The sequence below is a fragment of the Drosophila yakuba genome, chromosome X (assembly GCF_016746365.2).
Source record: "Drosophila yakuba strain Tai18E2 chromosome X, Prin_Dyak_Tai18E2_2.1, whole genome shotgun sequence".
Classification (NCBI taxonomy): Eukaryota; Metazoa; Arthropoda; class Insecta; order Diptera; family Drosophilidae; genus Drosophila; species Drosophila yakuba.
Window position 1 is genome coordinate 4,423,333 of NC_052526.2, and position 20,756 is coordinate 4,444,088.

General features: G+C 40.8%; 4 protein-coding genes across 12 annotated transcripts in view; 2 read left to right on the forward strand and 2 right to left on the reverse strand.

Annotated features, from left to right (window-relative positions):
- Positions 1 to 1,892: 1,892 nt before the first annotated feature.
- On the reverse strand, positions 1,893 to 6,177 carry LOC6524259 (putative GPI-anchored protein pfl2). Its single transcript, XM_002100086.3, has 11 exons — positions 5,349 to 6,177; positions 4,928 to 5,251; positions 4,801 to 4,830; positions 4,609 to 4,743; positions 4,395 to 4,541; positions 4,161 to 4,337; positions 3,812 to 4,060; positions 3,607 to 3,738; positions 2,891 to 3,547; positions 2,687 to 2,821; positions 1,893 to 2,625 (listed from the first exon to the last, which is right to left on the reverse strand). The coding sequence occupies exons 1-11, from the start codon at positions 6,130 to 6,132 to the stop codon at positions 2,054 to 2,056; spliced, it is 3,342 nt and encodes a 1,113-aa protein (XP_002100122.1). The 5' UTR covers positions 6,133 to 6,177; the 3' UTR covers positions 1,893 to 2,053.
- A 777-nt stretch (positions 6,178 to 6,954) lies between these two features.
- On the forward strand, positions 6,955 to 7,471 carry LOC6524260. The gene has a single exon (XM_002100087.4). It carries the CDS (start codon positions 7,008 to 7,010, stop codon positions 7,443 to 7,445), a length of 438 nt encoding a protein of 145 aa, XP_002100123.1. The 5' UTR covers positions 6,955 to 7,007; the 3' UTR covers positions 7,446 to 7,471.
- Positions 7,472 to 11,136: 3,665 nt separating this feature from the next.
- On the reverse strand, positions 11,137 to 11,585 carry LOC26535102. Of its 2 annotated transcripts, none has more exons than XM_015190083.1 (2): positions 11,483 to 11,585; positions 11,137 to 11,420 (listed from the first exon to the last, which is right to left on the reverse strand). In XM_015190083.1, the coding sequence occupies exon 2, from the start codon at positions 11,411 to 11,413 to the stop codon at positions 11,228 to 11,230; it is 186 nt and encodes a 61-aa protein (XP_015045569.1). In that variant the 5' UTR covers positions 11,414 to 11,420; positions 11,483 to 11,585; the 3' UTR covers positions 11,137 to 11,227. The 2 variants fall into 2 exon arrangements, with proteins under 2 accessions (XP_015045569.1, XP_039229737.1); XM_039373803.1 differs by having other exon boundaries at positions 11,137 to 11,416; positions 11,483 to 11,574.
- Positions 11,586 to 19,574: 7,989 nt separating this feature from the next.
- Positions 19,575 to 20,756, forward strand: part of LOC6524261 (fasciclin-2) — a 64,518-nt gene continuing 63,336 nt past the window's right edge. For 5 of the 8 annotated variants that reach the window (XM_015190087.3, XM_002100088.4, XM_015190086.3 and 2 more), the window contains exon 1: positions 19,576 to 19,763. The gene's annotated coding sequence lies outside the window, so the exon portion shown is untranslated. Of the gene's footprint in view, positions 19,764 to 20,756 lie in introns of all 8 variants that reach the window. The other 3 variants (XM_015190085.3, XM_039372863.1, XM_015190088.3) reach the window with 2 other exon arrangements.

The window sequence follows — 20,756 nt, forward strand, 5'->3', positions numbered from 1 at the left end:
TGAAGCCGAATTGTTCGGAAATGGAACATCTTTCGCATGCTTCACACCAGATTAAATAAGAAGTGGGAGTAATGAAAGTTTCAGAAGTTAGCTTCAATATTATTTTTTTTTTTTCTCTGTGGCCTTTTACTCATTTAAAGCTCGGCGACTTTTCCTTTTATTTCAACGCTTGAAAGCAAAATAATGTACACGACAACACCAACCCCTGACACTCGCATTTCGAACCAAACCAAACCCACACCACCCACACCCCAGGACCAAACCATCCGAAATGCCCCGATTCCTCCGCAGACAACCAACCTGTGCACTTTCGCTCTCGGTGTGTCTCTATGCCGGTCGTAAATTTTAGATATTCGCAGCACGTGCAAATTATGTACAATAATAAAAGGCAACGGCGGAAAGAAGAATAATCCACAGCGAAAGTAAGACAAGAATGGGCGCAACTGTTGTGCGGAACTTGCAACTTGTACGGCCGTGCAACTTCCACTCCTGCTCGTCGTCCCGCTCTCCGTCTCGCAAATGTCTGTCTGTCTGTCTGTCTGACTGACTGACAAGTACATAAAACATGTCTGCGCCTAACTGTCTGCTGCATTTTCAATGCCCAATGCCCCGTGCTGGATATCGATTGTCTTGTTTCGCTACTGAAGTCTGGTGAAGAAAGGGTTTCGCCACCAACACAAACTGGCAACAAGTTTATATATACTTAATGGGCTGAGTTTAGCAAAGAAGAGGCGATAAGAAAAGAAGATGAGTTTAGTGTACTTTTTTGAACATTTAAAAGTGCGGACAGGTGACCCAGAACAAGCCATAAGTTGATCTGCACTCTTAAAAAGTAATATAAAGCTCTAAACACTGGCATACGAAGTCCGACTTTACAGGGCTTACAAATTCGAATAAATAATTTAGTAACAAATATCACCAATTCCATTTCTCAACCAAAATACGAGTTCTTCGGTTTCTCCAACCTTCTTACGAGGTCTTTTAAGTGGGCCATACCTTGTGCAAACCACTTTTAAGCAGAAGATTGACCACCCCGAATGGCCATTTTTGTATTGAGGTTCCTCAGGTGCCGACAATCATTGCACTGTTTTCGTTTTGGCAACCCAATGGTGTCCCCGAGGTGTTGCATAATATTTAACAGCCTAAAACCCACTGATGGTTATCATTAGCATGCCAAAATGATACTTTATCCACCACCCCTCCCAGGAAAACTTTTCCCACATTTTGTGTCAACCCCGTGGGCTTTTTTTGTTTTGCTGTAAATTTTATAATTGCTTCAATATTTCGTTCTTCCGCAGTTGTCGTGCTGCGGCAACGTTTTTTGTGTTTGCCACACGTTTCATAGCCATAACAAATTACTTAGGTCATCAATTATGAGGTGAGACACTCGCACCTCAAGCGCCGACTTCGTTCTTGAATGGTTTTGTTTCTGTTTCTGGGCTCTGGGTTCTGGGTTGTCTGTTCTGGGTTCTGTTTCTGGTTGTTGGTGATGCTTTTATTGCTTTCATTATGATTTCATGCGGCGTAAGGCACGTTCCGGATGGCTTTTCCCCCCGGAAAATTCCCCAATTTCCACCGGTTGACGACCATTTGTCTAACTTCAGAGGTTTAGGTATTTTGATGCTGCGCTCGTCTGTGGGTGGTCTTTGTTAATAATGTTATCTTTTATTTATAAAGCGTAACTTTTTGTTTTCATTTTAACTTTTTCTTTGTGGCGTGGGGTAAATGTAATTGCATTTGGTGTTTGAATAAAGTGCGTAATAATTTGAATTTTTCCAAACATTTATTTATAATCTTATGAACTGATTCTTTAAATACCCCATTTTCACCACAATATTTGAAAAACGCTTTAAAATTATTGATTCAATTTTTATTTTATATTTTAAATAAATTAAACAACCTTTGCTTAGAAAGTACAAAAAATAAATAAATGCCCAAAGGCAGTGAGGCTGGCAGAGCCACGCCTAACAAGATTGAATACCTGTGCAGCCAGTGGTTTTGGTGGTTCCCTCGGTTTCGGTAGTGGTGGCGGTGATGGTGCACTGTTACTGATTTAGGGCTTGTAGACGAAGGCACCACCGCAGTTCTTGTAGCACAAGTAGCTGGGACGAGTGCGCCACTTGCGGCAGTATCTGCGATAGCAGTTGTTGGGACTGGGCGACGGTGGGCGGTTGGTGGGTGGCTGATCGGTGGGTGGCCTGTTGGTAGGTGGCTCATTGGTAGGAGGTTGGTTGGTGGGAGGCTGATTTGTGGGAGGCTGATTGGTGGGAGGCTGATTGGTAGGAGGCTGATTGGTAGGAGGCTGATTTGTGGGAGGCGGATTAGTGGGCGGCCCATAGGTGGGGCGCTCAGTTGGGGCCTGAGTAGGTGGCTCAGTTGGACGCTGAGTAGGTGGCTCAGTTGGACGCTGAGTAGGTGGCTGAGTGGGAGGCTGCGTTGGCGGCTCAGTAGGTGGCTGAGTGGGTGGACTTGTAATGGGTGTGACTGTCGTGGTGCCGCTGCAGTCATTGGCCACAGTGGTGATCAAGTGACTCAGCAAATCAACCACAAGCAACACGCTCAAATCCACATCAACCAGTTGAACCACATCGTTGTTATTGCCAATGATCTCGGTGTTAGGTCCAGCTAAAATGATGTATAATCAATTAATAAGTGATCACCGATCAGCAAGTGTATGTTCACTTACAGTTAATCTGGTTGCAAACACCTCCACTTCCGCGGATTATGTTTAGAACGTCAAGGAAAGCCAACACCCACAGATCAACGTTGATCAGCTTCACAATACGATTATTGTCACCAATAACCACAGTCTTGGGACCCTCTGGAAGAGTAACAATACGTATTCATTAAATGAGGTTTAAAATGCGGACTAAAAACCATTTAAACTTACTGTTGGCTGAGTTTCCGATTAGTCCTGTCACTCCCAAAAGGTTAGTTATGCTGCTCAAGATGGGTATGTCAGCAAGGACCAATCCATTGACATCCACCAATCGTACGATGTTGTTATTGTTGCCAGTGATTAATGTATTAGGACCGCTGCTGGCACTGTTGCCAATTACGGAGGAGGAACCGTTCGAGGTGGAACTGCCACCACCCAAAAGATTGGTAACGCCGCCTAGAGGACTTGAGGAACTTGAAGAACCGCCAGTCACACCACCAAGAACTCCGCCAACGGTGCCAACCAGATTGCCAACAACAGGCTCCACTGTCTTCACGACACCTCCAAGAACGGGCCCCACGGTTTTAACGACGCCGCCGACAACTCCTCCAACAGCGGGTACCACGCCGCCAACGACATTGCCAAGGAGACCTCCGAGAAGGCCATCAGAAGAGGATCCTGAGCCTCCTGTGAGACCACTTAGTCCACCCAAAGCTCCCGAAGAGGAGGATCCGCTTCCAGAAGATCCACTGCTGGATCCGCCACTGGAAGATCCACCGGCATTGGTGATGCTGCTGATCGCCGAAACAGCCGCCAAAACGGGAGCATTGACGTCTACAGCCTTCACAATATTATTGTTATTACCTCTAATACGTACATTGGATTTTTCTAAAACATAGGATAGCTATTAATTAGTACACAACCATTTTTAAAGGGAGTCTACTTACGATTCAGATTATTTGCAAAGCCAGCTCCAGTTATTTGGCTAAGGACCGGGGCATTTGCCAACACATCAACGTTGGCATCAACGACCTTGGAAATTTGGTTGTTATTTCCAACAATATCAACGCTGGGGTCGACTATTTTATAATTGTATAAATATTTGAAGTACATAAGTAAATTTCTAAGGGCAAAATAAACTCGTCAGCTTACTGTTAGCATTATTTCCCACTGAGGCGCCTGAGGAGCCACTTGAAGACCCATTCGAAGAACCAGTTGAAGTAGTGCCCGAAGAACCAGAAGATGAACCAGTAGAAGAACCAGAGGAAGAACCAGTCGATGAACCAGTGGAAGAGCCCTGATTTATGATACTCAAAACCGGAGCGGCCAAGGAGATCGGCAGACCAAGATCAAGTAGTTTGAAAAGGAAATTCTTATTTCCATTTATGGTATCGCCTTTAACTAAAATTAAAATAGATATAATGCAATCGTATGAGTAAAAAAGTATAACAACAATTAGGAATATATAGAAGATGAAATATGAATTCAATATATAGCTCACCATTCACATTGTTGCCAATTACGGATGAGCCGGAAGAACTAGCTGTGCCAGAGGAAGATGTTGTGGAACCCGAACCCGTAGAGCCCGACGTTGAAGTCCCAGAAGAACCCGAACTACTAGAGCTAATGAGCTCATTAATAGAGTTGGAATTCCCAATGGCTTGAACTGATGGTGCCACTAAAAAAGTATACAATTCTATAAATATGCCCATTGGGGAAAATGAGGCAAACTCACAGTTGAAATTATTACCCACGCCCGATGAGCTCGAACTTTCACTGTTTATTTGGGACAAAATCGGAACACTCGCAAGAATGGGAAGTTTTGCACCCACTAGGCGGCTAAAATTGTTTTTATCTCCATTAAAGACTACATCAGATCCCTCTAAAATATTAAAAGTATAAAAGGTTATGTTTGAACGGAAGTATGCATTAATAAAATCATTACTAACGGTTGAGAGTGTTGCCGGTAAAACTGGAACCCTTAATATCTGAGATCACAGGGATAATAGCTTCAACGGGCACATTGGCACTAATAAGATCATTGATTGTATTCAGATTGCCAATTTCCTGCACTGAAGGCGCCACTATAAATAAAAATAAAGTTAATAATTCCGTTTATATAATGTATTCCAAAAACTTACGGTTTAAGTCGTTACCAACGCCAGAATCCACTGCAAAAATGAAATAAAAATGTTAGGGATGTGTTCAAAAAGGAAAATGGGAAAACCAGATCTTCTTTAAAAGTAAAAATCTTCGTATTTTACTTACAAATGGCACGCTTGGCCGCTGTCTTTTGGTCAAACTTAGACTTCAAATCGGGGAGATCGCCACCATTGATGCTGTTGAGCGCTGCGGCATTATTAAGTTCATCGGTAGTGGAGTTGACAATAGTGCGATCAAGGGCGGTCATCAGGCCCATAAGCACCACTTTGTCCACGCCCATTGCCAGCAGACGGACGATCCAGCTTTCTGGGGCGGCAGAGCACAACCCGCTGGTCTTACCCTCCGCAACGGTCGATAGACTGTCCAAAAGTGATACGGAAAGCATGCTGAAAGCGTTCACTTGCAACAAGCTGACGCTATCGGGACCCACTGAAACGATACAAAATTCATCGAATTGGTTAGAAAGCAGTGTATAAGATATTGAACATACTAATACCAATTCCGGCGCTGGTGGCCAAATACTTACTCTCTCGCAAATTCCTGATGATTTTGTGTGCCTCGCCGCTCGAGGCTCCGCACACCTGCAGCAGAGTATTAAGGATGGTGGACAGTTCGTTGATGTTGCGTGCCTGCATGAATTTTAGCACCGAGTTGCGGTCGTCCTTGACCACGCCCACCCGGCGGGCGGTGCGAAGACCCGAGCCCTCCGCCTGCTGATGATCATCCTGAGCGATCTTGTTCTGCTGCTTTTGGCGCAAGTGGGTGGTCTTGATCACTTGGCTCACCTCACCATTAGCGCATTCGATGCCGTTAAAGAAGCACAGGGCCAAAAACGATTTGAGTGTTAAGGTCAGGCTGTTGCGGTCCTGTGACTGATCAATGTCCTGGATGATCCTTTCACAAGTGGCGTTATCACGAGCTCCGATCAAGATGTCAATGATTACATCCATGCCAATCTGCAGGAGCACATTGTTGCCCTTCGTATCCTTGACCGCCTCGTTGCGCAGCGATTTCATGGTGGATTCCTGGAAGGAGGTCAAGTTGGCACCCCGTGCTTGCATACTGGCCAAAAGCAAATCGGCAAGATCCTTGGAGGCCAATCGTCCAATGTTTGTCACTCGTTGAGTCCTCAGGGTCGTAGTTTCGGTACTTGTGGGTAGATCCGTGGTTCCATTGCTAGCTTCCGTTTCCAGGAGCAGCGAGGCCAGTGGGGTCGATGAAAATCCCACTGGGGATCGCTTCGTGGGCTTGGCATCGTGGGGCACCAGGAAGCAGGTGGAGAGGATTAGGAACAAATGAAGGCGCCACATCTCGATGGTTGTTGCCACTAACTTGAGTTGATGATGATTGATAGATTTCGCTGCTCTTCCCAGCTCTTTTATACGGCTTTTGCCAGCTTATCGCCATCAAGCCCAGCGAGATAATCTCACTGGCATGCTGTAAAACGTGCCTTCCCAACATCAATATCGTTGTCGATATACTTGCAGAATTCTTTCGGCATGCCCGGCACCGATCTTCTTATCTTTTGCGGCCAATGAGTGGGTGCTGATCAGTTGGATGGAACTTGAGGAAATCGGGTTTAAAGCATTGTGCTACCAAGATTACCATCGATTTTGATTTGGACCTCTGCTCTCTCGGGTTGTAAGCTTAAATCAGTAAGCTGTTACATTAATCCAAGGCAGCTTCAGTGTAGTTCTCCTAGGAGAAAATGTTTAAAAAGGTAAATTTTCAATGTTAAAGATACTGAATCAAAGCTCCAACATAATTTATATTCTTTTTTGTCATAACTTTCAATTGTTTTAGTGTTTCACTTTATAAAACAATAAACTAAACTCTATAACTTTATAAGCGTATTGACACTCATTTCTCGAGACTAAACTTGGTTTACTATGTGTTCATTCATAGCTTTATGTTTTTCATTGAGTAGAAAAACCACAAAAGTACTGATGATTAATTCCAGCAAATATCTTCAAAGAATGTTTTGAGCCCGTGTTATGTTGTTAGATTAGCCAGTGACCCAGCTGGCCGAAGATCCAAAGAACTATCATCTTTTTTGGGGGTTTCAGCACGTAATCCAAGCTGCCGCAAAATTTCCGCATAGCGATACCCAGTAGTATAAATGCTTAATAGCTGACAGCAAATTTGTGCAGTGCGTAAAGAACCTAGCACAATTAACTTGATCGAAATGACTGCCTTTAATCAGGATCATCCCTTCGTGCTTCTATTAGTCGTTGCCCTCGTGGGAAGCAGTTGTATTTTGGAATTTTCCGATGCCCAGACCTTCACTGCCGAGGATCGTAGCTCTATACAGAAATTCATGGATTCTTTGTTGAATTTCCTGGAACTGGAAATAAGTAATATAACTATCACATTGCCACCGAATTCAAATACCACTACCTTGGTGACCACTTCTTCGGAACCTGGAACTTCCACAGAAGTGACAACAGAAGCTTTGAAAACATCCACTAATTCCACCACGCCCAGTTTGCTTTCTACAACGAAGGATAGCGAAAATACTACCGCATCCACAACCACCGAAGCAAATCCAACTACTATGAGGCGCAGGATTTGTTTCAAGCGTTTCTGTTACAAGTTTAGCAACGACAAGGGCTACATAGTATAGATGGAATAAACTAATGGTATACATAAGAGGTTCACTTTTTTATTTCTGAAATTTTTCTACTAGTCTTCGGTTGTATTCAATATCCATATTTTATCCAAAGGCCACTCTACAAATTGAAGTCAATAATGTACGAATCAATTAGTAACGTTTATGTCCTTGTGGTATTCGGGCATAAAATATGTGATTGAAGGACCATTATTGTTTTAGCTGTAAGTCAAAATGCCTACAGAGTTTGGAAAAGTATTTACGTTCGTGTGTTTTTGGATGTATGGAATAAGGAAATGTTTCGCCTTTTTATTCAAAAGTTGAAGTCTCCTTGGTCACCAGAGGCCTTAACAAATTATTTCAATTAAAAGTTTTTGAGCAAAGCACTTAATGCCGACACAAGTTGGGGCGTTTATGTGCGCAAATCTTAATTGTGGCAAAAACACAGACTATAAATTCAGTATCTCAACCAGCGATTGTGCATATGTAAATATATGTGTATGTACATATGTATATATGTATATGGACCAAACTAACGGCGAAAGCCTATTGGCAGAAGCTTTGTGGCTTTTCATTGAGTCATAAACAAATGGAATTTAATTCGTGCAAAGATTTACTTGAATTTGTTGTGCAAATAGTTAAATGTGAATGATGTCAACGATGTGCCGCAGCATCCACAATCCCCTTCTCCATTTTAATATTTGTGGCATTGACAGTGGTCATACATACGCACTGAACGGGTTCGCATTTCTAATCAAATGGGCGAAGTAATCTCTACCGAAAATATTTACCTTGATTTATATGTGTTCCAGGATAATTTGGCACTCGGAAATTCGCATGTAGTCTATATGTGTTACTGATCCTGTGTTACTGATCCGTAACCACATGCGTTGCATACCTATGTATAAGGCATGCTTAAATCAAAATCAAAAAAATTAGATACCCATTTATCTTGTAGAATTACATTTGGATTTTCTTGAAATGGGTTTAGATTCAAGATTCAAGAGTGTTTGAAATCATATTTTGTGTACGTAGATCACACTCGCTCCCTCTCCGTTTCCCCCCAAGGCACTCACCCCTTTCCTTAAGCTCTTTCCACGTCAGAGCTGACAGTTGGTTGTAACTCCTGGAAAATAGCTAGTTTAGGCACTTTCTCCAGTAGGTCGAAATCACATTATTGATATACTCTGCTGCCACATAAAATCACTGCACCACTCACTCACAGTAAGTATTTTTTAAAAAAATATCGCAAAAGTTGTTTGCTCACGTAGAACTTTTGAGAAGCGCAGAGAAGGGCACATATATTTTGGTATTATTTAGTATTAAGTATTTATTATTATTTATTTCCTTTTAATACATTTAGCTATCTTACTTATAACTTTATAATTTCACTTTGAATGCCAACTAGAGCAATAGAAATAGAATAGATTTAATTAAGTATAAATATTATTTAATAATAAAAAATTGATTGTCAACAAACACCCGGGTGTTGATACACCCTCTGTTTAGCGGGTGCACTTAGAGTGCCCGGTGGCTTGCTACAGTTCTCTGGTGGGGGTTCCGTTGGCTATCCTGTGAACTTTCTTGTTGGCTTCATAGCGCCACGTGCCAGTGTCATTTAATTACTGACTATATTGTTATTATTATTTACCCCCATATGCAGCCTTATATATAAATGTATGCGTGTCAACAACTCAACGAAGTTATCACACACAAAGCGAAGGAGTCATAGAGGGAAAAGTGTGGGAAAGAGAGGTGGAGACACACGCACACCATGGCAGCGGATTATGCGACCGCCGCGTAAAGTACTTTAAATTAGTTTCGTTGCATAAACAAGAAGCAACAGTCTCTACCAAAATGTTGCCAGTTTGGCTATTTTAGATATATTATTTCCCTTGAAGATCTGCCAGCATTTTTAAAGAAGTTCATACTTTTAATCAAGTTATTATAGAGTTATTTATGAGAGTAGTATTTCAGTTAGACTATATTATTATAAGAAATTCATTGCTTATGTGCGCAATTTGAAAGATTTTGTTGACAATAATGAGAGCTAAAAGCCATGCACTGTTTTAAATTCAAAACAATATGCCTAACCATTTTGCCAGGATCACGGAGAGAAAAACGAAAAGCAGTTTGACTACTTTCGTTTTTTTCGTTGACATCACTGCAGCACAGTGCCTGATGGGATGGATAAGGGTTGGCTGGTGGGCGGCATACATATATATAGAAATGGCTACAGATGGATGGCTGGACGAATAGAGACGCCTGTCCGCAGCTTTAAAGACAATTCACGCGATGAGCTTATCAAGCGTCAGCCATCAACCACCATTCCGATTCCCATTTTTCAGACCCCATCTTCAGATTCCCGTTTGTTTGAGTCAGTTTTTAGGTAAAAAAAACATATCCAATTACAATTTAATTAAGCTGATTTGAATGCGGCTGTGTCACGTTAGTTAAAAGCAAACACCACAAGTGAAAACGGAAACAGATGGAGCGATACTGCAGATGGAACTACAAACTATAAATTTGCAATTGAAAGCAATCGAATATGTAAATGGAATATTTTTGTTGTTGCCTGCTTTTGGGCCTTCTCTTTCCCGACAAGCAGATTGAAATTATTTATTGCATACTCACGGGCGGCAGTTTGGGAACAGATTGGCTGGGAACGGATTTTAACGGATAATTTCGATTTTAATTTCAATAAATTTAGGCATTTTTCTCACTTACATACTACCAATTGATTTTCATTTATAATGGGGCCCTAGTTACATTCTCCAGCTCTCCACGTGTTCTTCCCCCAATTTTTAAAGGGGTTGGCACGCGCTGCGACGACACTTGACCCACCGAGTGACCCTCGTGATTATCGATGAAAGTGTTGTTCTGGTTTGCAATTTCACAGACTGAGCACGCTCCACGTTGACCCACTCCATTGCAGACCAGTCAACTCCTTTGTTCCAACGGGGGTGGTCATATCGGTTAACGGGGGTTGGCTAACGATGGTGACTGTACTCTTCCCACAACTTTGTCGTCCTCAAGTCGTTCGCTTTCGAGACAGTTTGCGTTTCTGGTCTACGGCACTGACAATGGACCACCACACAAAAACGCCCGCCCGAAAAATTGCGTAATGAGCATCTAAAGCAATGTGATATATGTACATACATACATGGTAAAAAAAATATAATATTCAGCCCCATTGAACATTTTAGATCTAAATTATTAAATAATTATAATATGCTTATATCAATATCATATATTTAAAATCTGCTGATTTGATTTTGGTCCTTTTGTTCTGCATTAAAATTAAAAGGACCAGAAGTGCGAAAAGGCAAGACTATCGAAAGACTTAGACAAAAAACCCAGTTCCAATTTGGCCCGATTAAAAATGCATACTAATCGCATTAGGGCAATATGGCGATGATGCAATAACCATGTAACAAGTGCATTATCGTATCGACCCTGAGGATATATAAGGACTTATAAGGCGGGGTGGCGGATTACAAGCTGCCAATCCACTTGCCAGATGGTTCATTGTTCGGGGGTTGCCTGTGTTTCCCTTTTTATTTTACTTTTTAGTTTCTACCATCAAGTCCATTGTCCCGCACACGTTCTTGTGTGAAACCTAATCCGCTCAGAGCACAAGTGAGCGATGAGCTAAGGGACAATAAGTGATCCTGAAAACAGATCATGACGGATGACGACATGGCAATATGGTACACAATTTTATTGGTACTTAATGATAACAAACAACGTGTGAAAAATTCAGTATCCAGAGCTCCACAATGTAAATATTATCGCACCTACTGGGTGTTATCGTTAGAAGATGTATTGTGGTCGCTCTCGTGGTCGTCCTCTAATTCATTCTCCTCAAAAATGGATTCATCCCATTCAGCTATAAGTATCACGTCATATTCGATCATTAGGCGAGAGACCTCCTCCTCGAAATCTAATTTTTCGGGGATTATATCCTTTGCGTCCTCCTGCATTTTCTTACTATGAAAAGGTAATAGTAAGCCTTATGAAGTATTTAAATGTACGAGTTTTTTGTTGCTTACAAATTTTAAAATATATCAGAATCGCTGGGCAAAATAAAGATTGTAATTTTGGAATTTCTCAATTTTGACAAATTACGCAAAGACGTACATGATGTCTATGAGCGTTAAATTGATAAGCCTAAGAGCATAACATTTAATATTTTGAAATAAACGATTTCTACCGTAAATACATTAATTCAGCTTTGAGCCGAAGTTTTCTGAACCCCTTGACTACTTTCTTTGTTTCACCATGTCTGGTCCCACCATTTAAATATACACATATAAACATCGCCATATCCGATTATCGGAAACGGAAGAGTCTAAGGCAAACAGTGCCGTGTCTGGTGTTTCGTTTCTGACTCTCATTTTGTTTCTGGTTGCCCGGATTCCTGGTTCTGGCTGTGGATTTCCGCCTGCAATGTGTGGTGTTTTGCCGAAGCAAATATGAGCTCGATGTGCAACTGCGTCTTACATAATCACACGGCGCACGGCGGCCTTTGTTTCGCCTTTTTTGGTTTTATGGCCGTTGCGGGTACAAAGGAAAAGCCGACGAAACCGAACCCCGAAAAACCCCCACAAGGAAAAAAAAAAGTAACCGTACACAAAGCGTCGAAGAAATTCGCTAGAAAATGCCACGCGGTAATGACAAATATTGACATTTCCTTTCTACCCGGATCTCTAAGAGCGAAACCCTAAACCGAATTCCGAAATAAAGGCCACGCTTTCATCGATAAATAGCGCACAAGACTCCCCGCCTAGATTAGCGGTTGGAATTGGATGGTAACGCAGGTTCCTATGCCCAAAAAAGCGATCCGATTACGTTCGCACGGTTCTTGTTCTCATTTTACGGCGTGGCATGGATCTCTAGTTTCCCAATTTTGGCCTGGTCAGATAGTTACTGGCTAGATAATAAAACTATGCTGGTACTTTCCTCTGATGAGTAATAAAGTACACAATTTGCTACGATCTAATCGAAATTTTCCGATTAATTGACCATTAGATATTTAAAAGTAAAGAGGCTCGTCTGATTTTTGATATTTCTGGGAACGTTGAAATACTGTTTTTGGTTTGATAGAAATAATTGTTTAGTGAATTGTGATCTAGGAAATATTTTACAATAAAGCCACAAATTATTCATGTTGTTCTTCAGGAACTTTTTTGAAAAATTAAGGATGATGAAAAAATTCCTGAAAGCTGTTCTTCTTATGCCACACAAAATTTAACTTCAGCCTGTATGGAGGTGGCCATTGTCCTGCCACTCAAGAAGTAAAAAAAAAGGTTGCCAGGTTGCTCAGCTAAAATCCTATCTCATTGACCGCAACAAAGCATCCTTCCGAGACAGCCCAGACCCAGCGACGCCTTATCCAACCAAAAGCTAATAATTAAGGCTAAAAAACCGACAGCCGCAGACGCCGTTTATATACCCCGTAACTCTCAAGGGCAAAGGGTATACTCAAAAAATACATAATTTAAATTAAAATATTAATATTGATAAATGAAATAAAAACATTAAAAGGAAATTCAGAATATATTTTTGTTGGAATTGTCATCATATTTGAAACATTCTTTAATATAATAAAGTACTCATTTTGCCCGGAGTATCCTGGAGACGGAATTTAGCCGCGCCTTTTTTTCGACCTTTTTTTCTGCGATGAGCAGGGCTCAGTAATGCGTTAAATGGCAACGCATTATCCACACATTCCTCGCACGGGTGAGAAGCCCTAAATTTGCACAGCTCCCGGTAATGTTGGCATGGGAATTATTTTGTTACATTTTTTGTGTTCGCAGACCGCCTATAGCCATATAACAATACATGCATGTACATACATACATATATATATACAGTCACGTGGATATATATATAGCTTCAAAGTACCGTTGTTGGACCGCACCACATGCAGACATACTTTGTGTTTGACCACATGGCGTAATGAGTGCCCGGAAAAGGACAAAGAAGCCGAAGGACTCAGGTGGGTTTCCCGCCAGGAGGTGCGGGTGTTTGGCAGGATGTCTGTGGTCAGGATACGGCGATTGCCCCACCCAATTCGCCGCAGTAGGTGTAAATTTCGAATGTTATTTGCCCTTCTGCCAACTGTACTGAGAAAAATAATCGTGCAATTGGGAATACCATAGGCTGGGTAATTGCCTAGCAACCGAGTTTTTGATTGATGGTCTACAATTTCATAAAAAAAAGTTGAACCAAGATCTATCGTAAAGTATGAAATATATAGGGTCATTTCCTAAAACAAGGAGGTGAAAATTTTGATCAACCTATGAAAATACTAAAAAAAACAAGAGAGAACGCTATAGTCGAGTTCCCCGACTATCTGATAACCGTTACTCAGCTAGTGGAAGGGAGAAGGAGAGTCTTAAACACAGTTTTTGGCGGTTTGTAGGCGTTATAGTGGGCGTGGCAGAACGTTTTTTGGCAAATCGATAGAAATTTACAAGACCAATATAAAAATGAAAAAATATCAAAACATTTTTCAAAAGTGTGGGCGTATCAGCTTTGGTCGGTTTGAGGGCGTTAGAGTGGGCGTGGCAAAAAGTTTTTTGGTAAATCGATAGAAAATTACAAGACTAATACAAAAATTAAAAAATTTCAAAACATTTTTCAAAAGTGTGGGCGTGGCAGTTTTGGGCGATTCGTGGGCGTTAGAGTGGGCGTGGCAACATGAATCGACAAACTTGCGCTGCTTCTATGTCCCTGGAGTTTTTATGCCTAATCTCAACTTTCTAGCTTTTGTAGTTCCTGAGATCTCGATGTTCATACGGACAGGCGGACGGACAGACGGACATGGCCAGATCGACTCGGCTATTGATCCTGATCAAGAATATATATACTTTATATGGTCGGAAACGCTTCCTTCTGCCTGTTACATACTTTTCAACGAATCTAGTATACCCTTTTACTCTACGAGTAACGGGTATAAAAAGGGAAATATATTTTTGTTATATTCCGAAGTCTTAAAAGCACGGTCCCAATAAATATTTAATGTATTTGGCTAGGAATACTTAATTTAAGGTCTCTTTATAGAAAATATATGTATTCTCGGGAAACTAAACTAAAGAGGATATGTGGATGATGAGAAGCACGCGACATGGAAGGAGAGAAACAAAAAACCAGGAGTTTGAGGATGGGCCGTTTGTCCTTTTTTTTTGTTTGGTCCTTTGGTAGCGTCTCGGATGTCCTGCTCACGTTGCAAGCGCGGCAAACAAAACACAGCGAAACAAAACGAAAGTCTCTCTGGATTAGTGGACATATCCGGGGTCCTCATTTGCCCTCGAAAGTTAATTAAGGGTTTCACAATCTATGCGGAAAATGTCAACGCAACGAGGAAAAGTGAAATTGGGTCTGCCCCCGGTGCCCGGTGCATTGGACCGCAAATGAGTTTGAGTTTGAGTTTCCAGGCTCCATACTCACCTATATGTATAGTACAAGTACATACATACGAGTATATTTTTGTTCACCACCCGCGGTGGTGGGATCATAATTAGCTGCGGCCGACCCTAATTGTCCTTTCCACACCCCTTTGTTCATTGTTCCCAAATTCCTGGTTTCGAATCCGGTCCTTCGGTTTTCAGTCTGTTTTGAATGCACAATTTCGGAGGATTATGTCCCGTGACGTTTTGGCTCAGATTGACTATCGCCAGGTGATTTGATTGCTGGCTTCCGCCATTTGCACTAAGATTTCAGGAATCTAAACTCGGCAATAAATTTATTTTGTTAGTGTAGTATTACAGTATAAAGTATTATTTATTTTATTTTTAGTATCTGACCTTTGATTCGGATCTTAAAGTCAGTAATGTTTTTGTATACCTACCAGAGAACTGCAGCAAGCACTCTTAGTGCACCCACTAAACACCGGGTGTCTCAGCACTCGGGTGTTTGTATACAATCTATTTGCGTCCATTACAAACACCCAATAAATAATACTAAATACTAAATAATACTAAATACTTAATACTAAATAATACCAAAATATATGTGCCCTTCTCTGCGCTTCTCAAAAGTCCTACGTAAGCAAACAACTTTTTCGATGTTTTTTTTTAAATACTAATTGTGAGTGAGTGGTGCAATGATTTTATGTGGCAGCAGAGTATATCAATAATGTGATTTCGACCTACTGGAGGAAGTGCCTTAGCTAGCTTTTTTTCCAGGAGTTACAACCAGCTGTCAGCTTGAGGTGGAAAGAGCTTGGGGAAAGGGGTGAGTGCGGTGGGGGGAATGTAGAGGGACGCTTAACTTTCTGACTGGCTGCGACTGTTGTTTTTTTATCATTTTAAAAAGGAAAATTGTACATTTATAAAGTTAAATATTGGAAGCAAATAATTAACTATATAAAAAAGAAATGTCTATTTCGCTAAGGAAAAAAAGGAGGCTATCTATTGATTTTGGGCAAAATCTATTTCGTTTTTCAGTTATTATGTTACCACAGACACTCAAGTGTCTACCAGACCCGGGTGTTTACGAGACATAAATGAGTGTTTTAAGTAAGTGTTGTAAGTACCCGCGATGACCGGTGTGAGAGGCACCCGACACTCAAATTTGTTGAGTGTGATTAGGGTGGCAAAAAATGCCACTCTTGCAGTTCTCTGATACCCACCCTTTCTCTGCTGACCACCGACCAAATTAATCCCATCCCGACTTTTCCATCAAAGACCTTTAAATACGAAAGTGAAATTCGTTCAATTAAATTGAATCGCCAAATACGCAACAGGAAATGAACTGGTCGCAATAGCCCTTACACAATAGTGACCCCGATAACCCCCCGTCGAATTGAAAAATTCCATTTTCCAAACCCTGAACCTTTTCGCACTTTCATTTTCTCCACACACCCACGAGCAATAATTTTTGGCAGTTTAATTGAAAACCGAAAATGGCAAGGGGACGAAATATTTTTAAAACAAAAAGGGCGGCTGATTTCACCCCAAAATATATCGGGGCACGCGTGCGCAAGAAAAGCAGACAAATGGTCACAGTCACGCGCCAAGAGCTAAAAGGTCAACAAACAAACAAACAATCCATAGTCCGAGCAAAATAGAAATAAAACTGGTGTTGGGGGTGCTGAAAAATAAGGGTCGGTTATGCCACCAAATCGCCATCAATCGAATGCCTAGCATAGTTGTTCGGATTTTTGCGGTTGCCATTCGGACGGAAGTTGGAAAGTTTGAAATGTTTTGGGGAATTTTTCGCACTGCAAGGGGTTCAGCCCATTAAAGGTCAACTGTGAAAATATTTCATGTCCATTTATTGTCCTGATGGTTTAATGAGACTATTTTTAAAAGACCAAAGCGACCACATCGACTTGTTCCGGGTTCTGCTGGGGTCAAGGGTTATTTGGAGAAAATAGAGGGCTATTTAATGGTATAATAATAACAGAAGGGTTCTGTGGGCGCACTCGAGAAGTTGAGAGTTTCCATGGACATGGCAGCAATAGATACTCATTAACCCATTTGTGGCAACGAAGGACTTAAATGTAATAAACTCCTGCAAAAACAGCAGTAGTGGCATTAGAAAAATAATACAAATTAACCCTTAAAACTCTTTTATTGTAAACCAGTTTTAAAAACAAATGATTCGAAACTAGATAAATTTTGTTTAAAACAATTTATGGTTTTTTGTTGGGGCCACATCCTTTAAGAAACAATCTGAGCCAAGTTTGGGGCATAATACCATTCAATTTCCTTTGTTTGCTCCAGGCTAAGTGCATCTTTGAATTGTGCCGTCAAGTCCTGGTAAAATGAACTCATGATGCGAATGCTTAAATATCAATTAATTGTTGAGCATCCGACGCTAGCACCTCCGGCCCTTAGACCACATACAACGTGCCGCAGTGTATCTACTGATATGCACTTCGAATCTGTTGTACCCGACATTTTTGCTTTGGGAGTTCGATTTGAAACATAATTCATCATTATGGCCGCTGAATGGCCGTCATTCCTGTGGACTAATGATTTCCAGCTTAAGTTTCTGGCCAAGATCGAGATTGGATTTGAGTTTTGCTTCTTCGGTGCGGACAAAACCTGTCAGAAATTTAGCGGAGTGTGGGGGGGAGCTCTTCGGATCTGATTGCTTATAGAGTTATTAACCATTTGCTAATGATCTCAGGCTGCGGTTACCGTCATTTGAGAACATATTATTGATGCACCACCAAAAAAATACAGGTGTTCACCCAAAAAAACCGAACTCGATCCGGACAACAAATTGGAACAGAATTGCCGAGATAGCTGGAGATTGATTCGGGGACCACCCATCTGAAAACTAAATCGACGTCTTCATTTGTCTGGCTGGCCATCAAATCAGGTAGCAGATAGTCGGATTTCGGGGTCACAGGTCAGGCGAAACCATTTCAAGTAGGCTTGATCAACGTACCGCCATTGTTCACTTGTTCCCATAATTGTTAAATAATTGCTGTGTTCAGAGGGAAATGGGCATATTTCCTTTGTTTCTATATCAGTTTTCTGTTGCCAAGACCCAAGATTCTTTATATAATTACTTATTTATTTATATTTATAATCTAATTTCTTTATTTTATTAAATTAACAATAGATTTTTATACAATCGTTTTAAACCACATATAAAATTGAAATCGAATTGTTAAAATGAATGTGGTAGCAAAAATGTTCACATCGCTGGCACATCATAGGTCAAAGGTCGAACGCATTAGCTAATTAAGCATGAAAAACGATTGTCACCACATTTCCCACAGCCAGGCGATCAATTAAATATTCATCTGTGAAAAGTTCGGCAAATTCGGGCGGCTCTGAAATAAAATTAACGCGTTTAAAATCGGGCGGATCGGGTTTTTGTTTTGTTTTGTGGGTGGAAGAAAGAAAAAGACTCCGAGCAATAAATAAAGCGCAGCAAAAGTGCGACATCAACGACAAAATAACAATCCTATAAATCACTTATTGGTGATTCGGGGGAGTGGTGTTCCTGGTATATAGATATATGTAGGTACATATATGTCTGTATAGGGTGCTAAATTGCTCCGTCACACACACGACACGCGAAACAAAACAACAATGATAACTGCAGAATACATCGTATTGGCATCTATACGCAATTTCATTTAGTAAATTGCACACAACGCATTCGAACGTAACTGGGATTTTTTGTTTCCACTTAACCGGGAAAATCACCCCCTCGTCACGATTTTTTTGCAGGCTGGTCTAATTGACAGCGCAGGAATTGAACATAAAAGAAGTTTTCGTTTCGAATAGAATCTTGATGTTGCGCGGGCAACAAGTAGCCGTCTCCGAAATGTTGCCTACCGGAAAATTCGTCTTGTCTTCCCACCCGATTTTTCCTAACCATTCGTCGTCTTCTTCGACAGCAAGATCGTAAAATGAAATGCCGAAAACTAAGATGTTAAACTTTGGTTTTTCTCATGCAGAAATGTTGTAAGAGGTTTCGGCAACATGCTGCGAACTGCAAAGGATGTTTATGAGGTAATATGAGGTTTCCAGCTTGCATATCAATCGAGAAAACCTCAGCTAAACTTAAACTTCTAGTCTTTATGATAGTACATTTTGCGTAATATACGTGTAGCTTTTTTAAATACCATTATACTTAGTGCCCCCGAATAAAGTAGTTACATTTTTAGTGCTCCGTTCTGAAAGTTTGTTGACAAAGCTCTACAGAGGTTGGGCAACAAAATCGTGTCAAAAACCTGACACCAGTCGCTCGTAAAAGTGATGAAATGCGGCTTAAATGCCACCACCCAGTTTCTCCGCCCATCGTCGTTTGACCTTGCTGACACTCGAGAAGAAAAGAGCTGAATTCTTCGCCGCCTAACGGTAGACACTCTTTATCTCTCTTTTTTTCTGCACTGAAAACATATTGTGACAATCAGCAATAATAAAATAATCATTATAATTACCACAAATGGTATTTAAAAGAAAAGTATCAAAGTAAAGTATCTTAAAAGAGCCGTGAGTTTTGATTTTATGAATTACATATATGAATTCTTAAACTCCTACTTTATCCCTCGCTCGCTTACTTTTGGTTGGCAACATGCTGCGTCGCATCTGCTGGCAACATTGGGGGTTGCCAGATCTTGTGGCGCGGCGATAGCTGTGGTATTTTGCGGCCGCAGCGCTGGCGGTGCTTTCAGTTACGTTTCGACGGCCAACGCGTCGAGTGCTCTGCTTGCTGAGAGAAAAAAATAAAAAGAGACAGCAGAAGTGGTTCTTCTTCTTACTCGCATTCTCTCGCGCTCTCTTCACCGTCTGTGTTAACGGTCGTGGCGCGTCGTGTGCGTGTGTGTTAGTGTGCCAGTTAAACAATGAGAAATTGGTAATAATAAATAATAACAATAACTGCTCATAACAGACAATTTTTGGCCGTGTCGGAGAGGAACTCAAAAAACATACCGACACAGCTCCCCAAAAACCAAAAATAAACTGGCGGCATTCTTGTACATATTTTTTTCGAAACTTTTTTTTAGCGTGTGACAAAAAATACACAAAAAGTATCTCTCTCGCTCTGACTCTATGCTATTTTGTTGTTTTAACTAAAGATTCCAATGAGTCACGTGCACAAGTTATTTCAATGAAAACCCTTTGAAAACTCACCCAATAATCGAGTTGGAAAAGTGCATACAACAAATATGAAAAAAAAGAACATCACCTGAAAAGCAAGAAAAATAAAACGGAAAACAGGTTTTTGGGCCCGCTTTGCTGCCAACTTTATTGTTGTTACTACCAACAGTGAGCACTGGAAATTGACTCACTCTTGCAGCTGGCAAATGGGAAATATGAAACATACAAAAAATAAACGTTAAACATTGGGAAAAACCCGTAAAATTGTTTTTACAACTAATTTGGCATGTTAACCAAAAAAATTAAAAAATATAAAAGAAAAAATCCCCAAATTTCACAAACAATTTCAGCCGACTTTGTTTTTCTTTTGTCTGTCAAAATCGCCTTTTGTCGCATTAAAAAAAAGGTTATTTCGTTTGCTGCGGCTTCTGGTAAAAGTTTTAACGTAATACAAATTTTTTAAATTGTTAACAAGCAGGAATAAAGTCAAAGTTGGTAAATTAACATCTTTGACATCATCCCGTGCTTATTTGAAAAGCTTTGCCACTTTACTTTCGGCAGTTAATAAATTAGTTTATTAGGTTTTATTAAACGTAACCAGACAATATCTTAATTAAGTATACAATACAACTGTTGGGCCAATCTTAGGCAATCAAATGTAAACGGAAAATGTAATTACAATTTTCCGGCAGCGTCGAAATTCACAATCAAATCATTTGACAGCATTATTAATTCACGAATATCAAGT